General features: G+C 38.8%; 1 protein-coding gene across 1 annotated transcript in view; it reads left to right on the forward strand.

The window, feature by feature from the left end:
- Oatp33Ea (Organic anion transporting polypeptide 33Ea) overlaps nucleotides 1-23,357 on the forward strand; it is a 111,571-nt gene that overhangs the window by 77,340 nt on the left and 10,874 nt on the right. Inside the window, exons 5-10 of the mRNA XM_069819182.1 lie at nucleotides 1,397-1,537; nucleotides 5,637-5,897; nucleotides 10,960-11,124; nucleotides 16,325-16,520; nucleotides 19,783-19,921; nucleotides 23,113-23,327. Of these exons, the coding sequence (XP_069675283.1) occupies nucleotides 1,397-1,537; nucleotides 5,637-5,897; nucleotides 10,960-11,124; nucleotides 16,325-16,520; nucleotides 19,783-19,921; nucleotides 23,113-23,327 (1,117 nt within the window). The remainder of the gene's footprint in view (nucleotides 1-1,396; nucleotides 1,538-5,636; nucleotides 5,898-10,959; nucleotides 11,125-16,324; nucleotides 16,521-19,782; nucleotides 19,922-23,112; nucleotides 23,328-23,357) is intronic.

Here is a 23,357-nt window from a genome sequence, read left to right on the forward strand (position 1 = left end):
AAGATCTTCCACATACCCTGGTAATGCTTAAGGCTTATGTAGCAACGGAAGAACAGCACCATTTCTCAATGACTGATGCATCATTTCTTAAGCTGGTACTTACCGAAAATATTTGAAACAAAAAAACAGTCAATTTCAGAATCTCCCTTCTCAGTTTGGGCTATTAATGACATATTATCTATAAATATTTAACAATGTTTTGTATTAATAGTTTATGACTTGTTGAAACACCAATACGAGCGTGTGGAAGCGTGCCCGTCGATAGCCAAAGTTGTCACTTTCCGGACGGGAGATAAATTGTTCACTCTGTATTAATGAGATGTTGCTTATGTAACTGTATTTACTAACTCTTCCCTGTGTCTCTGCCTCTACTATGTCCCTACAGCGGACATAAACACAATTCTAGCGCTTCTGACACCAGAGGCTTCTCAGTGATAGGTGACATAGTATTCCATTATTTTCGCTATTGCCTTTTTAAGTTGTGTATTTAATTAATTTACATTTTTCTTTCTATTTCTTTACTAAAGAAATTAGATTTAATAGTAAAAAGACAGATAAAGTTATAATAAATAATAATAACATTGATACTGTTCAAGAATTTAAATATTTGGCTAGTATTATTGACAAGGATGGTGGAGCCTTTGAGGATGTAAAGAACCGAATAAAAAATGCAAATAGTGCATTAGTGCAGTTGTACCCAATATGGAAATCTTATATTATATCTAGATCTACAAAAATTAAAATCTTTAACAGTAACGTGAAATCAGTCTTATTATATGGCTGTGACACGTGGAAAACAAGTAAAATCATACAAAATAAACTGCAAACATTTGTTAATAGATGTTTACGAAGAATTTTAAAACTTAGATGGCCAGATATAATCACAAACTCAGAACTATGGAAGATAACAAATCAGAAAGAAATCACAACAGAAATCAAAAGACGAAAGTGGAATTGGATAGGGCACACAATCAGGAAAGAAGATGGAGCAGTAGAAAGAATGGCTTTGGAATGGAACCCCCAGGGTAGTAGAAGAAGAGGAAGGCCAAAGAATACATGGAAGAGAACAGTTTTGGAGGAAATTGCTAGGGAGGGGAAAACATGGAGCGAAGTGAAGAAGTTGGCTACAAATAGGGTCCGATGGAGGCACTTTGTGAATGCCCTATGCTCCTCATGAGGAGATACAGGAGTTTGATTGATTGATTGATTGGTTGATTGATTGATTGATTGATTTATTGATTGATTACTATTTCTTTAAACACTTTTATTATACAATGCGCTTATATTCCATTTAATTCAGTTTTACTTATGTTTAAATGATTATCCATTTTCTTCATGTATTTATACTTCACTAAAACTTTATAGTTGTATTTACCTATGTACCGTACGGTTTCAGGTTGCGTGCTAGCGTTCCGGACCCTGGGACCTGCCGTCGGCTTTGCCCTGGGCTCCGCCTGCCTCAGCCTGTACATCGACCCCACAGTTACTCCCGTCATCACCAAGAAGGACCCACGCTGGCTCGGAGCCTGGTGGCTGGGTACGATTCCTATATCCTGTATTTTGAGAACTTTATACTTGCTTTCTCCTGGTTCTCTAAGTTATTCAACATAAATTCTGAGCTAATAGAACTGAATATGTTTCCATGGAAATATGTACAATTAAATTCGTACATAATTATTGTTGATCAATTATTGTCAAAAAAATAGGTAGTCTTTCATTTTCACATAGGTACCATCACTTATAGAACATACTTCTGCATTAAAATCCGGGCTCTTTTATTAAGATGTAGTTCTTGAACGTTCCTAACTCTATACACTCTCTCTGGATGCATAGAGTTATTTAAGAAGGTATATCTGGTCACTTTAAGTTAAAAGAAAATATATGGACATGAAGTCGAATAAGAGAGTAATTTGGAAGTGTAATTAAGTGAATTAGATATTTCATTTGATTCAATGTTGGGAGTAGTATCAGGGGTACTATAACTGTAGAAGTACGAGTATTATACTGGGTGTTCATTTCAAAGTGTGTCATAACGTCACTGTTGATGAGTCAGCGATTTGAAGCGAGTTTCAGCTTTGGTCTCAGAGAAGTTGCCTATTAATCAAGGTATTCAATCTGAACTTGAGAACGTGCACGGTATAACTTGAACGTCGTAGCAACAGATGGCGGTCTGTACGGTCTGTGTGCTACCATAACTTCTTTCGAACTGTGTTTTGCGCGGCCAAGTCGTACGCAGGTTATTATCATCGGTTGCGTACGGCAACATTCCACAAATCATATGCTCCGTGTCCATGTTGACCGTCGAAGTTAATGTCAACAAATACGTAAGTAATCGTCTTAACCCTCTCCCCATATCCCGACAGTAAGAAAAAACTCACCTCAGTACGTGTTTCCAAACAGTTCATATTCCTGCCACTACCGGCGCTACGGTATGTATCGGTAAGTATGTACTCTTCAGAATGAACGCCGTACTTGCTAGGCAACTTCTCTGGCAGATAAGTAATACACCTCTGCGGATGTGTAGGAAGATTGAATTCTCTAGGCTCATCGACTAGCCACGTGACGGCATACAGCGAGCAATGACACACTTTGAACTGAACACCCAGTAGATATAAATTTAGGGAAAGAGGCAATAAAAGAGAAATTCAGGAGTGAAGCGAAGAGAAAGAGATAAGTACGTAAATAAGTATAGGGTAGAATAGTAGGGAAATAAGTGATGTAAATGTTGTGAAATAGAGAAAACGGAAAGGAGACAAATAATTTATAAGAAGATAAATGGAAAATAATTATTAAGAGTAGGTAGATTTGAGAATAGAGAATAAAAAATATATAAAGTAATAAATGCTGCAAATTATTAAGGAAAGGAATATATAATACAGTATTAAATAGAAAAGCGAAAAATGAAAGGAAGTCTGTCCAACTAAGTATGAGAGAGAATAGAAGAGGATAGATAGCAATTCAGTTAAAACAGAAGAATAGGAAGTAATCAGGAAATGATTGGCAAAGGAATATATTAACATAAAAGAGTGGTATGTATATTAATAGGACGGTGGATCGAAAAGCAGAAATGTAAAAGTCTACTATAACTACGAATACCGGTAATTGTAAAGTTGGCTGACAAATAAATATCAATATTAATATCGATAATATGGACACGAGTCCGATTTAGAGTAGTCTTACGGGTAGTTATAAAGTAAACACCCGATATAGCACGCAAATTCGGATATAATGCGATCGAAAGTATATCCCCCGAAAAAAAAAAACCGTTATTTACCGCTGAATATCAAATTTCTTAAGTTATTTCACTTCCACATTGAGAATTTTTCGAATCCGAGTCTTTACACGGAAATGGAGACGTTATAACTTATATCTCGCAAGTGTTGTGAACAGGCGTTTTTGACGTTGGGCGCGCGCGATGCTTAATTCAACTTAGAAAATTCTAGTAGGGCAATCCTTATATTCAGCAAAATTACAATCTGTTCAACAATGTTAACAATAAGTAACAAATGAGGGGGTTAGAAGCAAAGGAGTATCAGTGCAGTTAAGTTATTTGTGAGAAAATGTGGTTGAAAATACTTAAGATTTCATAAATTCCGTGAAATTTCTTATTTCAATTTCAGTGTGTGGTGTAGTTAACAAATGTATCCATTTGCCCCTGATATGTTAGATCAATTATGAAAGAATTAACAGTTTTACAATATATATCCCAATGGCATATAAATAACTTCTAAAACAGTGAATTATATTGCAGTCATCTTCTGACATACCACGGGTAAAATGAAATATGTTCCCTTCGGTATGATAGGCTTTTACTACAGCCAGTGCCAGCGTTTTTGGCGCGTGTCCTTGAGTAAAAAGCCAGTCAGTCAGCACTTGTTGCCAGTTCAGCTGAGAACGGTGCCACCCAATACATTACGTAAGCAATCTGCCAATCACAGTTGTCAGTCTTAGTGCCCAATGACTGCGTGAAAGGCAAGACACTTGCTCTTTGCGTTTCTGGGGTGTGCCCTTGAGTACACTGTCCAGTTAGTGGCATCTGTTGCCACTTCGACTGAGAGTGGTACCTAAACAGATGTGACGTCAGCAATCTGTCAATCACAGTTGTCAGCCTTCTCGCCCACAGACTGTGACAAATATAAGAAACTCGCTGTTAACGTTCCCATTACTTATTTCACGCGCCAGAAACGGTGGCTTTGGTTATATTTCCGGTAAACCAAAAATTCGTAATATGCTGGGTGTGACGACAGACCTGTATTTTCCGCAGGCTGGATCATCCTGGGCACTACGATGCTCATGTTCTCCATCATCGCCATATTGGCGCGTGTCCTTGAGTAAAAAGCCAGTCCGTCAGCACTTGACGCCATTGCAGCTGAGAACGGTGCCACTCAACACATTACGTGAGCAATCCGCCAATCACAGTTGTCAGTCTTAGTGCCAAATGGCTACGTCAAAGGCAAGGCACTCGCTCTTTGCGTTTCTGGGGTGTGTCCTTGAGTAATCTGTCCAGATAGTGGCATCTGTTGCCACTTCGACTGAGAGTAGTACCATCTCCTAAACAGATGTGACGTCAACAATCTGTCAATCACAGTTGTCAACCTTCTCGCCCACACACTGTGACAAAGATAAGAAACTCGCTCTCAACATTCCCATTACTTATTTCACGCGCCAGAAACGGTGGCTTTGGTTATATTTCTGGTAAACCAAAAACTCGTAATATGCTAGGTGTGACGACAAACCTGTGTTTTCCGCAGGCTGGATCATCCTGGGCACCACGATGCTTATGTTTCCCTTCATCATCGCCATGTTGGCGCGAGTCCTTGAGTAAAAAGCCAGTCAGTCAGCACTTGTTGCCAGTGCAGCTGAGAACGGTGACAGCCAACACGTTACGTGAGCAATCTGCCAATCACAGTTGTCAGTCTTAGTGCTCAATGACTGCGTCAAAGGCAAGACACTCGCCCTTTGCGTTTCTGGGGTGTGCCCTTGAGTAATCTGCCCAGTTAGTGGCATCTGTTGCCACTTCGCCTGAGAGTGGTACCTAAACAGATGTGACGTCAGCAATCTGTCAATCACAATTGTCCCCCTTTGGTCTCATTGAATGGTTTCTTCCGAGGTTTTCCCCAGCCGTGGGACCGAAGCCGGATGGTCTATGGCGAATCCTCGGCATCACTTCATTCCCCCCTTTGATTTGATTACCTGGTTGGGTTTTTCCGAGGTTTTCCCGAACCAGAAGGCAAATGCCGGGTAATCTTTTGGCGAATCCTCGGACCTCACCTCATCATTGTAGAAAATTACTACATTGTAAAACTGTAAAAATTGTAAAATATAGTAACAATTTGTAAAAACTGTAATTGTAATATTGTAAAATTTTTACTTTTTCCACATCTTAAAGCTTCATTGCTCATGTAAGATATATGGTAGATAATAAATAAATGAATGAATGAATGAATGAATGAATGAATGAATGAATGAATGAATGAAATCAACCTTCTCGCCCATAGACTGTGACAAATATAAGAATCTCGCTCTCAACGTTCCCCTTACTTATTTCACGCGCCAGAAACGGTGACTTTGGTTAAACAGTGTATTTCCGGTATACCAAAAACTTGTATTTGACGACAAACCTATGTTTTCCGCAGGCTGGATCATCCTGGGCACCACGATGCTCATGTTCTCCTTCATCATCGCCATGTTCCCGAAGCAGCTGCCTCGCAAAGGGCAGAGGGGGGAGATCGGCGTGCCCAACCTGGACACGTCGGTGCCCGACTCGAAGCAGCTCAAGCACGAGGAGCAGCCGCTCACCAAGGCCATGCTGTCCGACTTCATGCCCACGGACCCTGTGGCCAGCAAGAACAAGCAGAAGCTCAACATCCAGGAGAACTCCGCCGTCAGACCCGAGGGTCAGACCCTACTGTAATAATTAGGTGTAAACAAAGCACTTTTATTTCCGGCCATGGTGGAAGACCACGCCAATATTTGGTTCAAAGTTGCCCGTTATGACTGTGACATTCTGTGCATCCTTAGTGTCGTATTCATAAACGAGACTTTGGAAAGTAAAAAGTCGCCATTTTCCTATTCACAGTTGACACTTTGACGAAAGTATAATTCAATTGTGACTTTACTTCGAAGCATTGGCGTAGCATGAAATTTTGAGCAGGGGAAGCTAACTCAAGTTGTGTGGAAAAGCTTCAGGGCTTCTACCGCATTATCTTGGTGTTGGTGGCTGACGTTTGATGCGGGTCGCCGTCGTTGTTGTTGGTCGTCGTCGCCCTCGGCTGCCAGCTCCGAAATATGGAGAATATCTCGAGGATGCACGTCGATGTCAATAATTAACTATGCACACTGATTAATTTGGGCGCCAGCCTCCTCGAGATTACTCCGGTAGAGGATGAGGTTCCCAGGTCAGCTGCAAAACGGTCGGGACATGGGGTTTGGGAGACGTGCTCGTAGGTTGAAATGATGTAGGCGCACACCAGAAGTTGTTGGTAAGAACTATGAAAGCGTTTATTATTACTATGTGTTCGTTTCAGATTAGCAGAAATGCGCGTCCAAGTGTATAATATCTCGCTCTCACTTCCCGCAAGTTGGTATACTAATTTCTGAGTTCACGTAATTATATATTTTGTACTATAAAACACCAGTAATATAACGGACAGTTGATAACGTGATGAGAGGAAAGAATTCAGACTTATAATAATAATGCAACACACGACTTCTTACTACACCCACTAAAAATTTCTAAGTCCGTAAATTGTTATACTTCCGAGTTAGGTTTGCCGAGAATATGTGGAGTTCGACCTCTCCGAACACTGTCTATCTGCCTTCTGTCCATCTGCCAAAACTATCCCCTACTTTCAACCACCAAACATAGAATTTCGCCCTCCTATCTATATATCACGTGTCTCTATTAAGAATCCTGATTGGCCATGATTACACTTACGTCACTTAAGACGCGTTCTTCAAAAATTGTTCGTTAACTAGAACATCTCCTACTTCCGGCGTCCTGACAATTCTCTGACATATACCAGATCATCTCTTGTGGAACCTGGCTTGGCGTCATCTTACTGACCACCCGCAGGCAAAGTCCATACATTCCCTCATCAGTCAACTCCACGCCTGGACACATGTTTCCTGTCAGCCTGGCTTCCTTTCGGCCTTCCTGTCCACCTGTTACTTCCGTCTCAGATTTTGAAACTAACTTACACGTCCGCGCATCCTATCCATATAAGAATATTAACACGGAATACTAATCTAATGAAAATCTCCTTATCCTATACGAGGAACCGTCTCACGTTTCGACCGCTGTGTTGTGGCCATCTTCAGAGCAGTTGTTGGATAAGGAAATAGTCTGCCAGTTCTTATATATATATAGTAGTCTCGAAGGGGGAGTACTTGCTGTGATAGGTCGTAGGTTCTCTTTCTGGCATCTGATTGGTCCTACGTGGTCCAATCCCAGATGCCAGAAGGAGAACCTACGACCTATCACAGCAAGTACTTCCCCCATCGAGACTACTATATATATAAGAACTGGCAGACTATTTCCTTATCCAACAACTGCTCTGAAGATGGCCACAACACAGCGGTCGAAACGTCAGCCAATAACACCAAGACAACGCGGTAGAAGCCCTGAAGCTTTTCCACACAGCATGTACACCAGCCGCGGAAGCCTACGCGAACACTTAACTTAAGTTGTCTTTCATGCAATATGAGAAAACGTATTACAAAAATACAGTCTTAAATAAATAGCAGTCAATTTCAAGTTAGCAGTCGAAGATTGGTTGGAACATCGTAAGTAACACCAATAAGGGATTACCTCCACGGCTTATGGGTACATATATCTCTAACAAATAGACACGTATACGTATAACATTCGCCCACTCCCTGTCATACTTAGAGAAATCACAATATTAACAATCAATAAATACAGTATTACTATCATTACGTAAATATGCGTCTGTATTTTGAGTATGTCCTTCATTGACAGCAAGGGAGTCGGTCATTTGTTTTTTAAATCACACTTTTGTTCGTAAGTCAGTCTTGATAATACAATTGTCCAAAAAAAATTCAAGTAAATTAGTGTCAGGAACTGTTATTTTGCTCATTATTTATTATATCAGCCACAATTCACACTAACACTTCAACTGAACACAACTGACGAAAAGGGATAACTCGGAAACTACTTATTTTAAATGTTAAAGCTAGCTTCTTGCGAGCCTTGCGACTAGGGTAGTTTAGTTAGAAAGGGATGGAAAATCTGCGGGGTGGATTACACAGAAGAAACCAGTCTGCTTCGAAGCTGGTGTGTGCAGGCTTCTTGTTTACTGCTGCATCACAAATCATCCTGAGCTGCTGCATCACAATATTTAACGGGTAAATATAAATTCTATTAAAATTAATAAATAATTTTCTCCATAAACTGCAGGTTTATTATGAAATTATTATTAACTGGGGAAGCTAAGCTTTTTATCTTACATTGGCGCTACGCCACTGCTTCGAAGTCGCCGAAAATCTAGACTTTGACTTTGACTTTCGTACCTGGACATATTTGAGAAATTGTTGAATTTACAAGAATATTGAGTACATTCAAGAAATTATTGAGGCTCCTCATGTTCCTCGGCGTATTATTAGAGACGCGCACAACCCTGTTGAATTTTATAGGGATTTAATTCATTTAGTGTTCTACCCAAAGGCAGGTCTTTTACTGCAAACCCAGCTTTCTCCAATCTTTCCCATTTTCTGCCTTCCTTTTCGTTTCCTCGTATGAGCCGTTCAGAGCAGAAGTGGTGTAAGTCAAAAATGGGTAATGAGGGTTAAAGTAAACATTCTGTAATATACAGCGCAAAGTAGAAATTAATGTTCAATTCACGAAGGATATATTAATTGCTACTTTTCGCCGTATTTCACAGAATTTTTAGTTTAAACCTCATTACTCAATTTTGACTTATACCACTTTTGCTCTGAACGGCTCATATGATCCAAATATCTTAATGTCATCTATTATCTGATATCTTCTTCTACCCCGAACTCTTCTCCCGTTCACCATTCCTTCCAGTGCATCCTTCAGTAGGCAGTTTCTTCTCAGCCAGCGACCCAACCAATTCCTTTTCCTCTTCCTGATCAATTTCAGTATCATTTCTTCTTCACCCACTCTTTCCAACACAGCTTCATTTATTATTCTGTCTGTCCACTTCACACGTTCCATATCCACATTTCAAATGCTTCTATTTGCTTCTCTTCACTTCGTCGTAATGTCCCGTTTCTGCCCCATACAATGCCACACTCCATACAAAGCACTTCACTAGTCTCTTCCTTAGTTCTTTTTCCAGAGGTCCGCAGAAAATGCTCTTTTTTCTATTAAAAGCTTCCTTGGCCATTGCTATCCTCCTTTTGACTTCCTGGCAGCAATGAATTCAAAACAAGATACAGGTTTTATAAGCCATATTAGATATACTCGTCATGTTTCAACATACACTGATGAATAATAAAATAATCGAAAAAGATTACCTGCTCCACCAGCAATACTTCTTATTTCATTTAAATAATGCTTTACAGATAAAGATTAATGACCTACTATTGATTTTGTATATTTAGTTTTATTATGTCTTCATCAATTCTAGTACTAGGTCTGTTTCATTAGTATATCACTCTTATCTTCCATGTCTTCAGAATTATTTTATTACGAAATAACATACATAACGCTGCAAGAATAGCTAACAATCACTTAACATCTACGCATTCTTTCATTAATTTTTAACCACTGCCTGTTCGATCGCATCCAGTAGCTGCGTAAACTGTCTGCTCAATCAAAGTTATTTTGTCGCTAGGTGGCAGGCAGTGCCCACCGCTATTACAGTGACTCTAACCGCTATTAACATTATCAGTATATGTAAAGTCACTATACCTGTTTTTTTGAAATGTGGAACATGACAGGAGCGTTGCGATCGGAAAAACAACTGAATGTCACATAGCGTGGTAGACCTGTTGCTATGGTAATAGCGGTTGAGTTGCCAAACTTACCGTTCCCACGTGACAAGTGCTTATTAGCTCTCTTGGCGATATTTATTGTGCACACAATGTTAGCATTGGTACGTTTCGTCTTTGATTCTCTGTCGATTTTTGTATTGTTTTCTTACCTTCGCGTCAATTGTCAATGAATGTTTTAACGTCAGCCATCTTAACTTCAATTGCTAGCTTCCATCAGCTGGCTGCATGATAGTCCATATTGGCAACATAGCACTGTAGTTCCAAGCTCGGCCACTTAACTGCCATGGCCCATCTTTAAAAAAAAAACAAGTATACCTGCCACCTAGCATTTACTCTCTCTTAAGCGTTGATTGGATGGACAGTGTAAGCAGCCATAGAATGTGATGGCTTTGATTGTGGCAATGTCTACTCTATTTCAACTACTCATTAATTTAATTCGTTTAGAATGTAGTGATTATGATTGTCAACATTAGAACCAGATCGTCAAATCTCGACTTACTAAAGTCAAATTATAAAGTGGTGTAAGTCTCAGAAGAATAAACTTGTCTATGAATAGGACTTTCAAGAAAGATAAACTACGAAAGTCGACTTTGAAAAGTCTCATCCACATTTTCGTTTATGAATACGGCCCAATGTTGATCCTACTTTACAAGTATACGGCCACAAATTCGACAACAAACTCCAACTCGGACTACAAGCTTAGTTATACAGACATATTACAACTATTTAACGAGATAGCACTGTTGAAAAATAGTACTGCTGAAAATACTGGAGTCATTTTAATTTTTTTATCTTGATAACAGAACTCTCAACTGAATAGACCTAGAAATATTTCAGGCTCAAAAGACAGCTCAATTATTTTTGACTGACTGTACATAAAAAAAGTCGCGAGGATTCAGATATCATAAGAGTGGAAAATAATGGACTGTCAACGAAGCATTTCAAAATGTACTAATAGATTACATTTTTCCACTGCAGGTTTCTCCCTGGCCCTCAAAAGACTTCTCAAGAACAGATTGCTCATGGCGAACATTGTGGCCGGCGTCTTCTACATCTTGGGGGCGTCTGGCTACATGACTTACATGATAAAGTACTTGGAGACGCAGTTCCAGACCTCAGCTTCTAGTGCTAACGTTATTGCAGGTAGAGTTTACGAAACTAAACATTTTCACATTTGAATTCTTCTACCGTTACATGAAGCAAGACGCTTACTTTACTTTAGTAGGTTACTTTACGACGCTTTATCAACATCTTAGGCTATTTAGCGTCTGAATGAGATGAAGGTGATAATGCCGGTGAAGTGAGTCCAAGGTCCAACACCGATAGTTACCCAGCATTTGCTCATATTGGGTTGAAGGATAACCCCGGAAAAAACCTCAACCAGGTAACTTGCCGCGACCGGGAATCGAACCCGGGCCACCTGGAGCAAGATGCAGTTCTTCTTACAACGGTACCTGCCAGGCGAAGAGTGCAAGCCCGTGCAGATTAGTCTAAAGACACGCGTTCACTACAACGTATCGCACACCTCGTACGAATCGCACGCAACGGATATTTTAAGTGCAGTGCGTTCACTGTAACGGCTCTACCTCATCGTCGTCTCATCGGATTCTCTATCAGCTGTTTAAAACATATGACGTACGATATTGACATTGCTGAAAACAGAGGAGTGTTGAGGTTAGGTCTATTAATCATGAGTGTTAGCGAATAAGAATTTGTAATTGTTTCATGCTTCTTAATTGAAGAGGAAGAAATGACTTGGTTACTGTAATGGGAACGCCTCAAATTATATAATTCTTCGCAATTTTCTACAAGCGAAATAAGTTTTCCGTCTGCCATTTTAGCGCGACACTGAACATGGCACAACATAATAGCAACAGTTGACCAATTAAAATTGATTTATTACAGAAGGCCATGATCGCACGCATCGGAAAAGTTACTCATCCGAGAAACGTAGACGGATTTACCGAGAGCCGATGCGTGCGATACGATGCAGTGAACGTGGTTACATAACAATTACAGTAAAATTGTCATTTTCCGATCAGTGGGAGTCGATGTAGTAACACTTACCTTAAAGGCAATGTTACATACTGTCTTCGCGCTACGAGTTGGCGCGGGGAGTAGATAGGCGGGACGGGGGAACTTTACGCTACGCTCTGACCTGAAAACTTCGGTCCACTTACTTGGCTACAAGGGAACGGAGTCAGACATAAAAGATTCTGCATCTTCGGTGTTGTCGCTATGACTCTCATTATCACATTTTTCAAAATTGCTGGAGTGTATTCTGTCCATGATAATCGTCTGTTTATGTTCCAGCCGTGTATATTAACTCGAATCTCTCAACAAAGCCATTAGCCCCACCGCCCCCATCCTGATGGACAACAATGAGTGTTCTGGACACATTTATGGTAGTCAAAACTCCCGTAACATTTTTATCATGCCAGCACTTGGGAAACGTTAAATTGGTAGGCCTATCTATCCGCATCTCGTCCAGATACAAAATCGGTTTTTCCACTTTCCTAAGCTTTCTTATTTGCTGTAGATATCTTCACGTATTCTAATTTACAGGGGTTTCCTAATTTTTTTTTTTTTTTTTTTTTTTTTTTTTTTGCTGCACACTTCTTCCACCTGAAATCCTTTTCCTTCAGTATTCCTCTATTAATGTTGTCTTTCATTTCAAATCAATTTTCTCTTGTAAAAGGGTAGAAGTTTGTTGCAGCTTGGTACTATTTTTTACTTGTTATTTAACGACACTGTAATAACTACTAGCTTCTTCAGTGTCGATTGAATTGATGATGGCGAGATGGTATTTGGCGAAATGAAACCAAGGATTCGCCATAGATTACCTGACATTCGCCTTCCGCTTGGGAAATCCTCGGAAAAAACCCAACCAGGTAGTCAGCGCAAGCGGGAATCGAACTCACTCCCGAGCGCAATTGCAGATCAGCAGGCAAACGCGCTACCTTCTGAGCTACGCCGGTGGCTCTTTTTCTTTTTCGAATACAAATTCTCAATCATATCTTTTTTGTCAATCTCCGGTCAAAGTCATCTACATTTGCGTTTCGAAAGTTTGGACGTTTCCGTTTTTTTTTTCTCCCTCGGGTGTCCACAACGCACTTTCTTCTGTGCAGTCTTTCATTTCATTCCTTATACGCTGTATTGTTCTTGTGGATAGATTAGAGTACTTTTCTACCTTTGCTGTAGGTTTCGTAAGAGGAATGCAAAGGCATTGTTCTTTTTCTATCACAGAATTATTTTGCACTTTAATAATATTCCTTTCTTCGCTATAGATTGTCAATCCTTGTTTCCTCTTTGTCGACATATTTACAATAAACCTAAGTAACAGTATACAGTATACAATAACATAAATTCGATTAACTATATTATTATCAACACTATTAACACGAAAAGCAAAGGATAACTAAAGCAATACAAGATTTGCGGTATACTGAACACAATTGTCTTGTTGAAACTAATAAAACACTACAGTAAAAACCCCACTATTATTTTCACAAAGTCGCAAAGTCTCATAGACACGTGTAGTAGATGTTTGTGAAACAGGAATATTGCAGTGAACAGCGTGGTGCGCATGCGCGACTGTTTCCCCTCCGCCCCGTCTAAGTACTTCAGCCGCCTTTTCCTCGCGTGACAACAGTACATGTTGTCAAGATCGGAGTCTGTGTCACTACACTGTATTCCGACTGTCACTAGAATTTCCATTTCGAGTGATAATGGGACTGACCACAATGTCATTTATGAGTTCTTCGGTTTGACGGTACTTATTTTAAATTTTAATTACATGGTCACATTTTTCCCATTACCTGTGTGTTTTTTTTATCGACGTATACATTATGACGGAATACGCAATCAAATCCACCAATTTCAAATTTTCTTTGAGATGCTTGTAGGTTTCTTTTCCGGAATTTTAATTTTATTATCATGAATATTTGCTAATTTTGACTGTTTCAGTATTTCACAAACCGTGGATTCAGACTTTACAGCAACAGCAGCACATTATGGAGCATGGGATAGGCCTGCTTTAATTTCCCGTTTCACTTCGTCCAGAAACGTCATTAAATTTCCGATTACATCACGACTGTCACTATGGATAGTAGGTATTTGTCGATACCATGCTCTGTTTCTAAGTTCTCACAGCATTAACACTCGTAAATCACATTCTAGAAGAAAGAATATCTATACAGACTGTACAACATTGTTAGGTGCGGGCAAGAGATAAGCTGCATAACAGCTGACTCTTAATCTCACCCACCAGAGCCATCTTCAGTTACAAGCCGGAGCATGGGTAGGTTTGGCAACGCTGAGTGGAGGCGGGCGGAGGCGAAATAAAGGCATGACGTTTGACGTTTTAGTGCTTTGATTTCGTTGTCACATGTACATTTTCGATATTAATTGATACAAAACTAAGTGCATATGATCAAGATTCAGCGTATTGATATACGTAATTTATTACGGAATCCGAAATGGTATTTTATTTGAGTTTCAGAATACCGCGTAAGTACTTGCATACAGCCACTTATAACTTTAAAAAATTAAAAGCATACGTGTTTTTTATTGATGGTACAAGGGAAAATAAATAAATACTTTTAAAAAAATGTTACTTGTACCAACAATAAATAAAATAACGACGTACTTTCGCAATACCCTATTCCAATCAATTAACCATTATGTGGCTAGTAAATTGACAATGTTTTGCCGCATTATGTTGTTTCACCTCTGACGTAAAAGGTCTAGGATATCATAATAATTATGATTATAATTATTATACATTTTAATTTCATGTGATTATCTGTCGTGCTTTTGTATTATATATTTTCAGTTGCCCAGGAAGCCAGATTTAGTTCGAACCTCGCCAGTCACCATAACAATAGGCCTACTGTTATCCTAAATTATTTGTTATAAACTTTCTAAAATATAATTTTAAATAGGCCAAGGCCAAGTATAAATATCTATGAAAAAATGAATAAACATACTTTCAACATAATACGTAACAAAACACATCATTATCTATTAAGTATATGCCAATTAGCGTAAACTCAGTGAACTTTAAACCCTATAAATACGAAGTGAAAAGAAACATATTTATAACTAATTTATTACAAAAGAAATAATATTAATAAACAAACCTTGAAAACCAACAAAATGAGTGTATGCATCTAAAAATATAGACAGTTCTGACGTATAGCAGGCATTCCAAATCTTCAACAGAACTGCAACATTTATTGGATCACAAAACAGCTGTTTACAATGAACTTGAAAATCAACGGCGTAACTTTATTGATACAGCAGGCGAGACCCAACAATTTAGCTAGAATTCTGATACACCATAAACTACAAGTAAGGCTATAAAAATGTAGTTCATACAATATTTAATATTTAGAAGAATTGTCAATCATTTTGTCATTAATAATAACAGTAAAAATTGCCAAAGACTGCAGCCATATTTTCATTTATTGTCTTGTTTTTATCGCCAACACGCACTTAGTTTATAATACATCAACAATTAACGTTTGATACGACCGCGAACATAATTCCATCGACACACACTTATATTGTAACATTAATTTACATTGATAATCTGCATTAGCACCAACACATGTTCTGGATAGTAGGCCTCCGTTTGACAGTTAATTACAGTGTTACCGACGTATGGCTTCGGCTTGTAACTGAAGAAGGCTCTACACCCACGCATACTGTTTGCTACGGCCAGTTCGCATATTCGATTAACATGGTCATGAAGATATTAATTTTAGGACCAATGTTTATTAGACGTTGTTTTTTTGTTTGATGAACCCTCTCACACTACTGCTTTTTTAACACCCTGTATCAAGTCGCGGTGCATGGGATGCTCCCCTCCCGTCCTCATAGAGAGAGAGAGAGAGAGAGAGAGAGAGAAAACATTCTGTATGTCGAATAATTTCAATAATTTCAAGGGAAAAATTGTTCCGGGACCTCTGGTTGAACGTACCAGCGCTCTTACCAACTGAGCTACCCGGGAACTCAACCCGACACCGTCTCAACTTTTCCCTTTATATCCACACAACTCGCGTGGGCTGACGAAACGCCAGAGACCCACATCGAGTGCACACAATCTCTGTGTGACTTGGAATTGTGGTTTTGTGTTAACGTACACAGTGACGTATATATTATGCAAATCTAGTCTTTCAGGTAAAGCTCCCTGTAAAGCAGATTTGAATAATTTCAAGGGAAAAATTGTTCCGGGGCCGGGCAAATTTTTCCCTTGAAATTATTCAAATCTGCTTTACAGGGAGCTTTACCTGAAAGACTAGATTTGCATTCTGTATATCCTTTAAACTCACATTTTCAGCTGTGCCCGGCATCCTGGCGATGGTGGCCGGGTTCCTTCTGTCCGGCTACGTCATATCAAGATTCAAGCCCAGAGCGAATTATGTTCTCGGCTGGAACGTGTTCGTTGGGTTCGTGTACATCACTGGAGAGATTCTCTTTATTTTCCTTGGATGCTCTGATAACGGACTGCAAGGGATTCAGCAATCAACAGGAGAGTAAGTTAATTGTAATTACACTTTTTTTTTTATAGATGTCGCAGTAGTTCCTATCTACACTCTCTCCTACTCCAAGTATTTTATCCTCCATTATACAGAGTGTAACAAAATTATCTGTACAAAATTTTTGGGAGATGTACGGAGTTAAAACAAGCATATGTTAGCATATGTTATTAGGTATCCATATATCGGAAGTGTTGCCGTACCTTATGACTATGTAGATTGTTACATTGCTCGTGCCTTAGGGTGTAGTTTTTTTAATTGGTGACTGGGTCACTGGCTGAGAAGAAACTGCCTACTGAAGGATGCACTGGAAGGAATGGTGAACGGGGGAAGAGTTCGGTGTAGAAAAGGATATCAGATCATAGACGACATTAAGATATGTGGATCATATGCGGAGACTAAGAGGAAGGCGGAAAATAGGAAAGATTGGAGAATGCTGTGTTTGCAGTGAAAGACCTGTCCTTGGGCAGAACATGTATATACAGGGACATCATTTTATTTTTACTAACATTTATAATATTAACCTGCTGTATCTTTGGATTAACGGTTGAGAACCGGAAACGCCGTTTGCTACCCTCTTCCACGACTGGAGTTCGATGATACTGGCGTAAAATACAAACAAATCACTTTACTAGGTATAGGAGGGAAGAAAAGTAGTTCATCCATTTACGTAAACTAGGAAATATCGCGATTTTGAGTTTGATAATTTTCATTAGGTTTTTGTTTAATCAAAATACAATACAGTATTAACAATGAGTGTTTTTACTCACGAACTGAGCTATCCATTCCGACGTATTCATTATGCAGTGTATATTATACTTTCTACAGCCCATTAGCGTACAATATAGAGAATGAAGTTAAATTGAAAAAAAAAATAAATAATAATAATAATAATAATAATAATAATAATAATAATAATAATAATAATAATATGGTACATTTTTTAAAATTGTGGCCGTTCATTTCGATACAGGCTTCAGTTCTTTTGTACATATTACCGCACTATAGACTATTGTACCTAATTCCAATTATCAGTTTCGTCCTTCGTACTAGTAACGCATGTTGAAATAATTCTGTAGGCCTACTTACTCTATAAAAGAGTACCTTACGTACTGTAAATTCAGTCTTCACTTCTGCCCGATCCGAAAAGATAAAATTACTCAGAAATGCTACCTACTGTCTGTCCAAGTGATTTTGTCGCAGGGGGGGGGTCACGTGACAGTTAATTACATAACGAAGCCCTTTCATTTAAGTTATTTTAAATAGTTGTATAATATTACGTAGACGTCCAATATCTAACAGAAATTAATGTTTTCAGAAAAGAGCTATTTCAGCCCAGCCACTAACCTTTACAGAGGGGCGAGCAGGAGCGGGTGGGGGAAACCTGGATGCGACGTAAGCAAACGGACGACAGTATATGTGTGAAAATATGATTCAATATTGAAAGCTCTTTCGTCACTGGAAAACGCGAACATATTTCTGGAACGTACTATACTCTTTAACTCAGTAGGTACTGTTTACTTTGACTGCATACGCGGCCTTGGTTCTGTGTGGGAGACGGTTGGAAGCGAGGGAGAGAGTGAAGTACATTAAGAAAACTCAGGAACAATAAAAATTGAAGTAAAAATAAAATGATGTCCCTGTATATGTAGGCGCAGCAACGTTTACTCGGAATAGTTCATACTATTATTCCCCAAAATATTTGCTATTTATTTTGGAACATCCTATATATTAAACAAAGTAAATTAAATGTTTTTATGTTTCATTAGTTTCTGTTGCAGTAAATGACAGTATGCACTTTTAAGGTGTGAAATGAAAATCTCCTCCAACTTTCAATCTGACATACTTTATATTTTCTATGTCACAGTGAGTGACCGATGCACTTGTTACTTTACCAGTATGTGATCCACGGTTCTTTGTAGAACAGACTTAAGCTTCTCTTTTGCTCTTTCAGCAGTGGTTCAGATGGCCAACTGCTAACACTTATCCCATGATTTGACAATAGTCAGTTCAGCTGAAGGAGCTTCATATTTCACCATCTATGTGACGAATTTCAAACATTACGAACACTGATGAAATGAAAACAAACTCTTTATCAATCCTTAAATATTTGACTGATAAACTTCTCTTTATCATGATTGGTGTAACCGGTTGTTAATGTTATTTGTAAAGCCTTACTCATTGTGATTGTTTAATGACGCTATCCACAATGCTGCGTCACAATGTCTTAATTCCTTAAGCATAATGCCACACTAAGCCTTCATTCACAATGAAAATTAAACATAACGTAAACATTAACATAAGCACATAAACATATGCCACAAACTTAAGTAGCCAAGGCCCATTCACAATGAAAATTGAACATAACGTAAACATAACACGTGTGTGGAAACAAACATACCGAATCAACAAAACTACAGAATCTATTACATAAAAATGGAGAATTGCACAATGACTGACGATGTAGCTATTCAATTTATGTTTCTAATAACTACAATGGCATCAGTATATGGCTTTCAATACTTGAAATCAAAGAAACGGAGATGTAAAATAATCAACTTTTCGTCATATGATTCCATGTTGCGCGCCTAGCTACCATCACGGCCAATAGATCAAAATATTGCCTGTAGGCAAAGCCCATGAGATGTTAAACAAAAAGTGAAAACACGCTTTCCGCTTGTGTACTGTTTCCAAATCGCATAAACATAAGCATGAAAGTTTGGAGTTTGCAAACTTTCATGTTAACGTCTTATGATTAAGATTAAGTTTATGCTTATGTAATTCATTGTGAATGCTCTCATTAAATAACATGGACACAAGGTTTTATGCTTACGTTATGTTTATGTTTAATTTTCATTGTGAATGGGCCTTAAAGGCCCATTCACAATGAAAATTAAACTTAACGTAAGCGGTAACTTAATAATATAAACGTTACGGTAAAATCACATCATTCATGATGAGGACATAAACATAACCGCAAAGATACTTGGTAACCATGGAAACATAACAACGACGCCATTTCCTCATATTCTGTCGTATACTTCAGCGCTCCACGATTCTGTACTGTTTGCAAATCACGTAAGCATAAGCATGAAATTTTGGAGTTTGCAAACTTTCATGTTAACGTTTAACGGCAATGTTAATGTCAGTTTTTATGTGAATCATTGTGAATGATCCCATTTGATAATCTGGCTGCAAACTTCTGTGTTTATGTTACCGTTATGTTTAATTTTCATTGTGAATGGAACTGTTTTTACAGGCTCCAACTCATAAACGACTGCAATTCGGAGTGCCATTGCAACAACCTCAAGTACACGCCAGTCTGTTCCAGCATCCATGGCGTGACGTATTACTCTGCGTGTCATGCGGGTTGTCAGTATGTGTTCAATGGTAAAAAGGTGAGTAGTTGCACTTCGTTTCCAAAATCTGTAGAGTAAGTCGACGCATTTGGGTGGAGCCGATGACAAGCGAATGGGCGGAACCAGGGTTTAAGCTAGAAAATAAATAAATAACTGTCGCAAAAATGCACAAATGAAAAATTATATTTGTGCGAACTGCGAAATTCTTGTGCAATTTTACAAATAATTGTGCAGAAAGATAAAATTAATAAAGTATGCAGAAACAAAAAGTTATGCAATTTCTTCCTTGGAGTCTTATTACTTTCATCCATCTTATCACACTCTAGATATACTTATGTAAGTAAATCATTAGACGTAGGTATGTTTAGAATCAATTACTGCTGAATTTACATTACATTAAAATGCGTTATTTTATGGGCACTTTAAACTTTGAAATTTTTTACGCTTAGATCCTTCAATATTTATTGTTAGCAGAGTGCTAACTCTTTTTTAATGAAAGGCGGTTTCTAATTCCAGTTTTTACAAGATTCATGCAACTAAATCCTCGCCCACAATTTACAGAATGCGATGGAATTATATAAATCAATTAGAAGAAATTGTTCACTTGACTTACATGAATTGCACCAACTCTTTGAAATCAATTCCTGAACATCTATTGCTCAATACCTTTTTGAACATTGTCCATGCCATTAGCATCTCATTTAAATTCAGATTAGTTCAAACACATCTCTGATATCATTTTCTCCATTAGGCCTACCATCTTCATTTCTGAAGTCCAATGTGGTTGTCGCATTTTTGCACATTTACATTCAAAATTTGTTGCATTTTTAGAAGTCGAGTAGCAAAATGCGACAAATGCGACTGTGGCTTAAACTCTGGGCGGAGCCTATGTGTGGGAGTGTGTTGTGGGCTGCATCGGCTCACGGACGCTAGAGGATAAGATGCGCGTACCAGAAGGTGATGGGTACTGTGCTCCAACCACGAGAAAGTCTCCGCCGGATGAGACGAAAGGGTGTAATGCTGTGAATGAATGTTGATGTCATAAGGTGTCGTAAGGTCACACACGTGGGTACTCATATCTCTATTGGCTCGCTGTCACAGCACAAACAATAACATTGATACACACATGTTTATACTACCCTAGTTACAAAATTAGATCACTGTTAATCTCCTGGTCTTTTAATCTCTCCATACAGGAAATAACAAATGCAGGAGAGCGAATGGTTTTTAAACAGACGTTATAACGATAATATTATATATCTACTTCGCTCCAATAGATGACGCAATAGTAAGCACATTCCTTTCACGGTTGATCTCCTGGTTGGAGAACAGTAGGGTGGCGTTTTAGACGCTCGTCTTCAAGCAATGCTTTTCCTCAGAGCGGTCATTGGACTGGCCCCATCCACTCACCACTTGCGCAAAGGACTTGTTTCGTCTCCTATACTCCACATATTCCAGAAACGGAGTATACCAGTTCTAGGATGAAGATGGATTCCACAGCTCCCAACACAAATCATTGTAGATTACATCAGTAGAGGTCTACAGTCCACGTCATCGCACCCAATCTCCTTTACATCTATTACCATATTACACTGTCATCTCTTCCACGTGCTCTTTAAAGCAAGGGTGTACAAAAGATAAAGCCACCGGCGTAGCTCAGTCGACAGAGGCGCTTGTCTGCCGATGCGGAGTTGCGCTCGGCCGTGGGTTCGAATCCCGCTTGGGCTGGTTACCTGATTGAGTTTTCTCTGAGGTCTTCCCCAACTGTAAGGCGAATGTTAAGTAATCTATAGTGAATCCTCAGCCTCATCTGGCTAAACAATTGAGTAGTTTATACAGAGTCGTTAAGTAATCAACTACGAAAACAAGAGATAAACATAGCGAAGTTCTATTGTGGTAGCAGCCATATGTTGCAAATAGACGACGGGAAATATTTCTTTTTATGATCGTTTCGGTGCACAATAAATTATGTTTTTGAATAACAGTCAAAGAAAATAAAATGTAAACAGTGTTTTGTCAAAATATAGGCCTATCTAATTTGTAGTTTTTAAGCGATTTAAACAGTAACGGTTAAAAACGGTAACATGTAGAAGAGAACAACCACCAGGATCGCCACGGTCGATTGAGAATGACCACTAGATGGAAGTACAGTTGCTCCATGCAATTCAAATGAGAGTTATAATGTCACTTCTTATGCAGTAACTAGATGGCAACATAGTAACACTGCTAAAAGTGGTTGCCGTCAAACCTATAAGGCTGAGCAATCTGTTATACATGTGAGTCATAAGTATGTTTCGAAAACGCGTGAGCGTGCTCCTGGAACAAAAATAAGAACAATTCCCTATATGAAAATTTGACGGAAAATGCTTAATTATTGGAAAAAAAATAGTGACTTTTGTTTCCAAAAGTATCTGAACATATTATTGTGTTGTTTTTGTTTTGATTTTGTACCAGTGTTTGTTTACAAACAACATAGTGGTAAACCATTGTTTTTGTTTTGATTGGACGCGGTGGTCCAGTGCCTTGGCCACCGAGATCACCCGACCTCACCCTATTAGATTTTTACCTTTGGGATCACTTGAAGGCCAGTGAATGATTCAGAGGAGCTATTGCAACGTGTTGAAAATGCATGCCAATTGATCCGTGATGAGAACATGGTGTTTGAGCGAACTCGCCAGTCGTGTGTACGTCGTGCTCAAGCATTTGTAAACAATGGAGGACACACTGAGCACCTTTTGTAAACGTTAAATGGCAAGTTTCCAAACATGTACTTGTGACACAATGAAAAAAGAACAAAAAGTATGACCATGTCTCCAATAAATAAGCATTACCAGTCAAATTTTCATATAAGAAACTGTTCTTATTTTTGATCGAAGAGCACGCTCACGCGTTTTCCAAACATACTTACGACTCACCCTGTATATGTGATCTATGCTTGTAGCCTAGATTCGCTAATCTCGGTCATTATACGACATCTCGTTGCCGCCTGAGTAGTCCCATGGAAGATTAACTCTTCACGCATGCATAGCAGCATCCATTTTGACTGACTACAAAGTTACATCAATGTCGCGCGACCGGTTCTCGAGATATTCAAAATGGCTGGATACTTTCCGGACACACGTCTTAAAATACAAGGCTTACGTCGAGGAGAACTTTCCTAACTCTTATCTTATTTCTTTTTTATCTGTTTTGTTACAATTTTCAACATAAATTATGTTTCTTTTGAACAGGAATTTGGAAACTGCACCTGTTTATCAGCACCCCCTGACCTGCTAGATGCAGGTAGTGGCGTCAGTGATGATAGCAGCACATTTCTGAACTCGGTGATTGCTGGGCCCTGTCCGGTGACCTGTGGCTCTAGCTTTATCATCTTCATAATCTGCACATGTATCATGCACAGCCTTGGAAGTTCTGGCAAGATTGGGAACATATTAGTCAATTACAGGTGAGGAAGGAGTACAAGCTAACATATAGA

The sequence above is a fragment of the Periplaneta americana genome, chromosome 2, assembly GCF_040183065.1.
Source record: "Periplaneta americana isolate PAMFEO1 chromosome 2, P.americana_PAMFEO1_priV1, whole genome shotgun sequence".
Lineage (NCBI taxonomy): Eukaryota > Metazoa > Arthropoda > Insecta > Blattodea > Blattidae > Periplaneta > Periplaneta americana.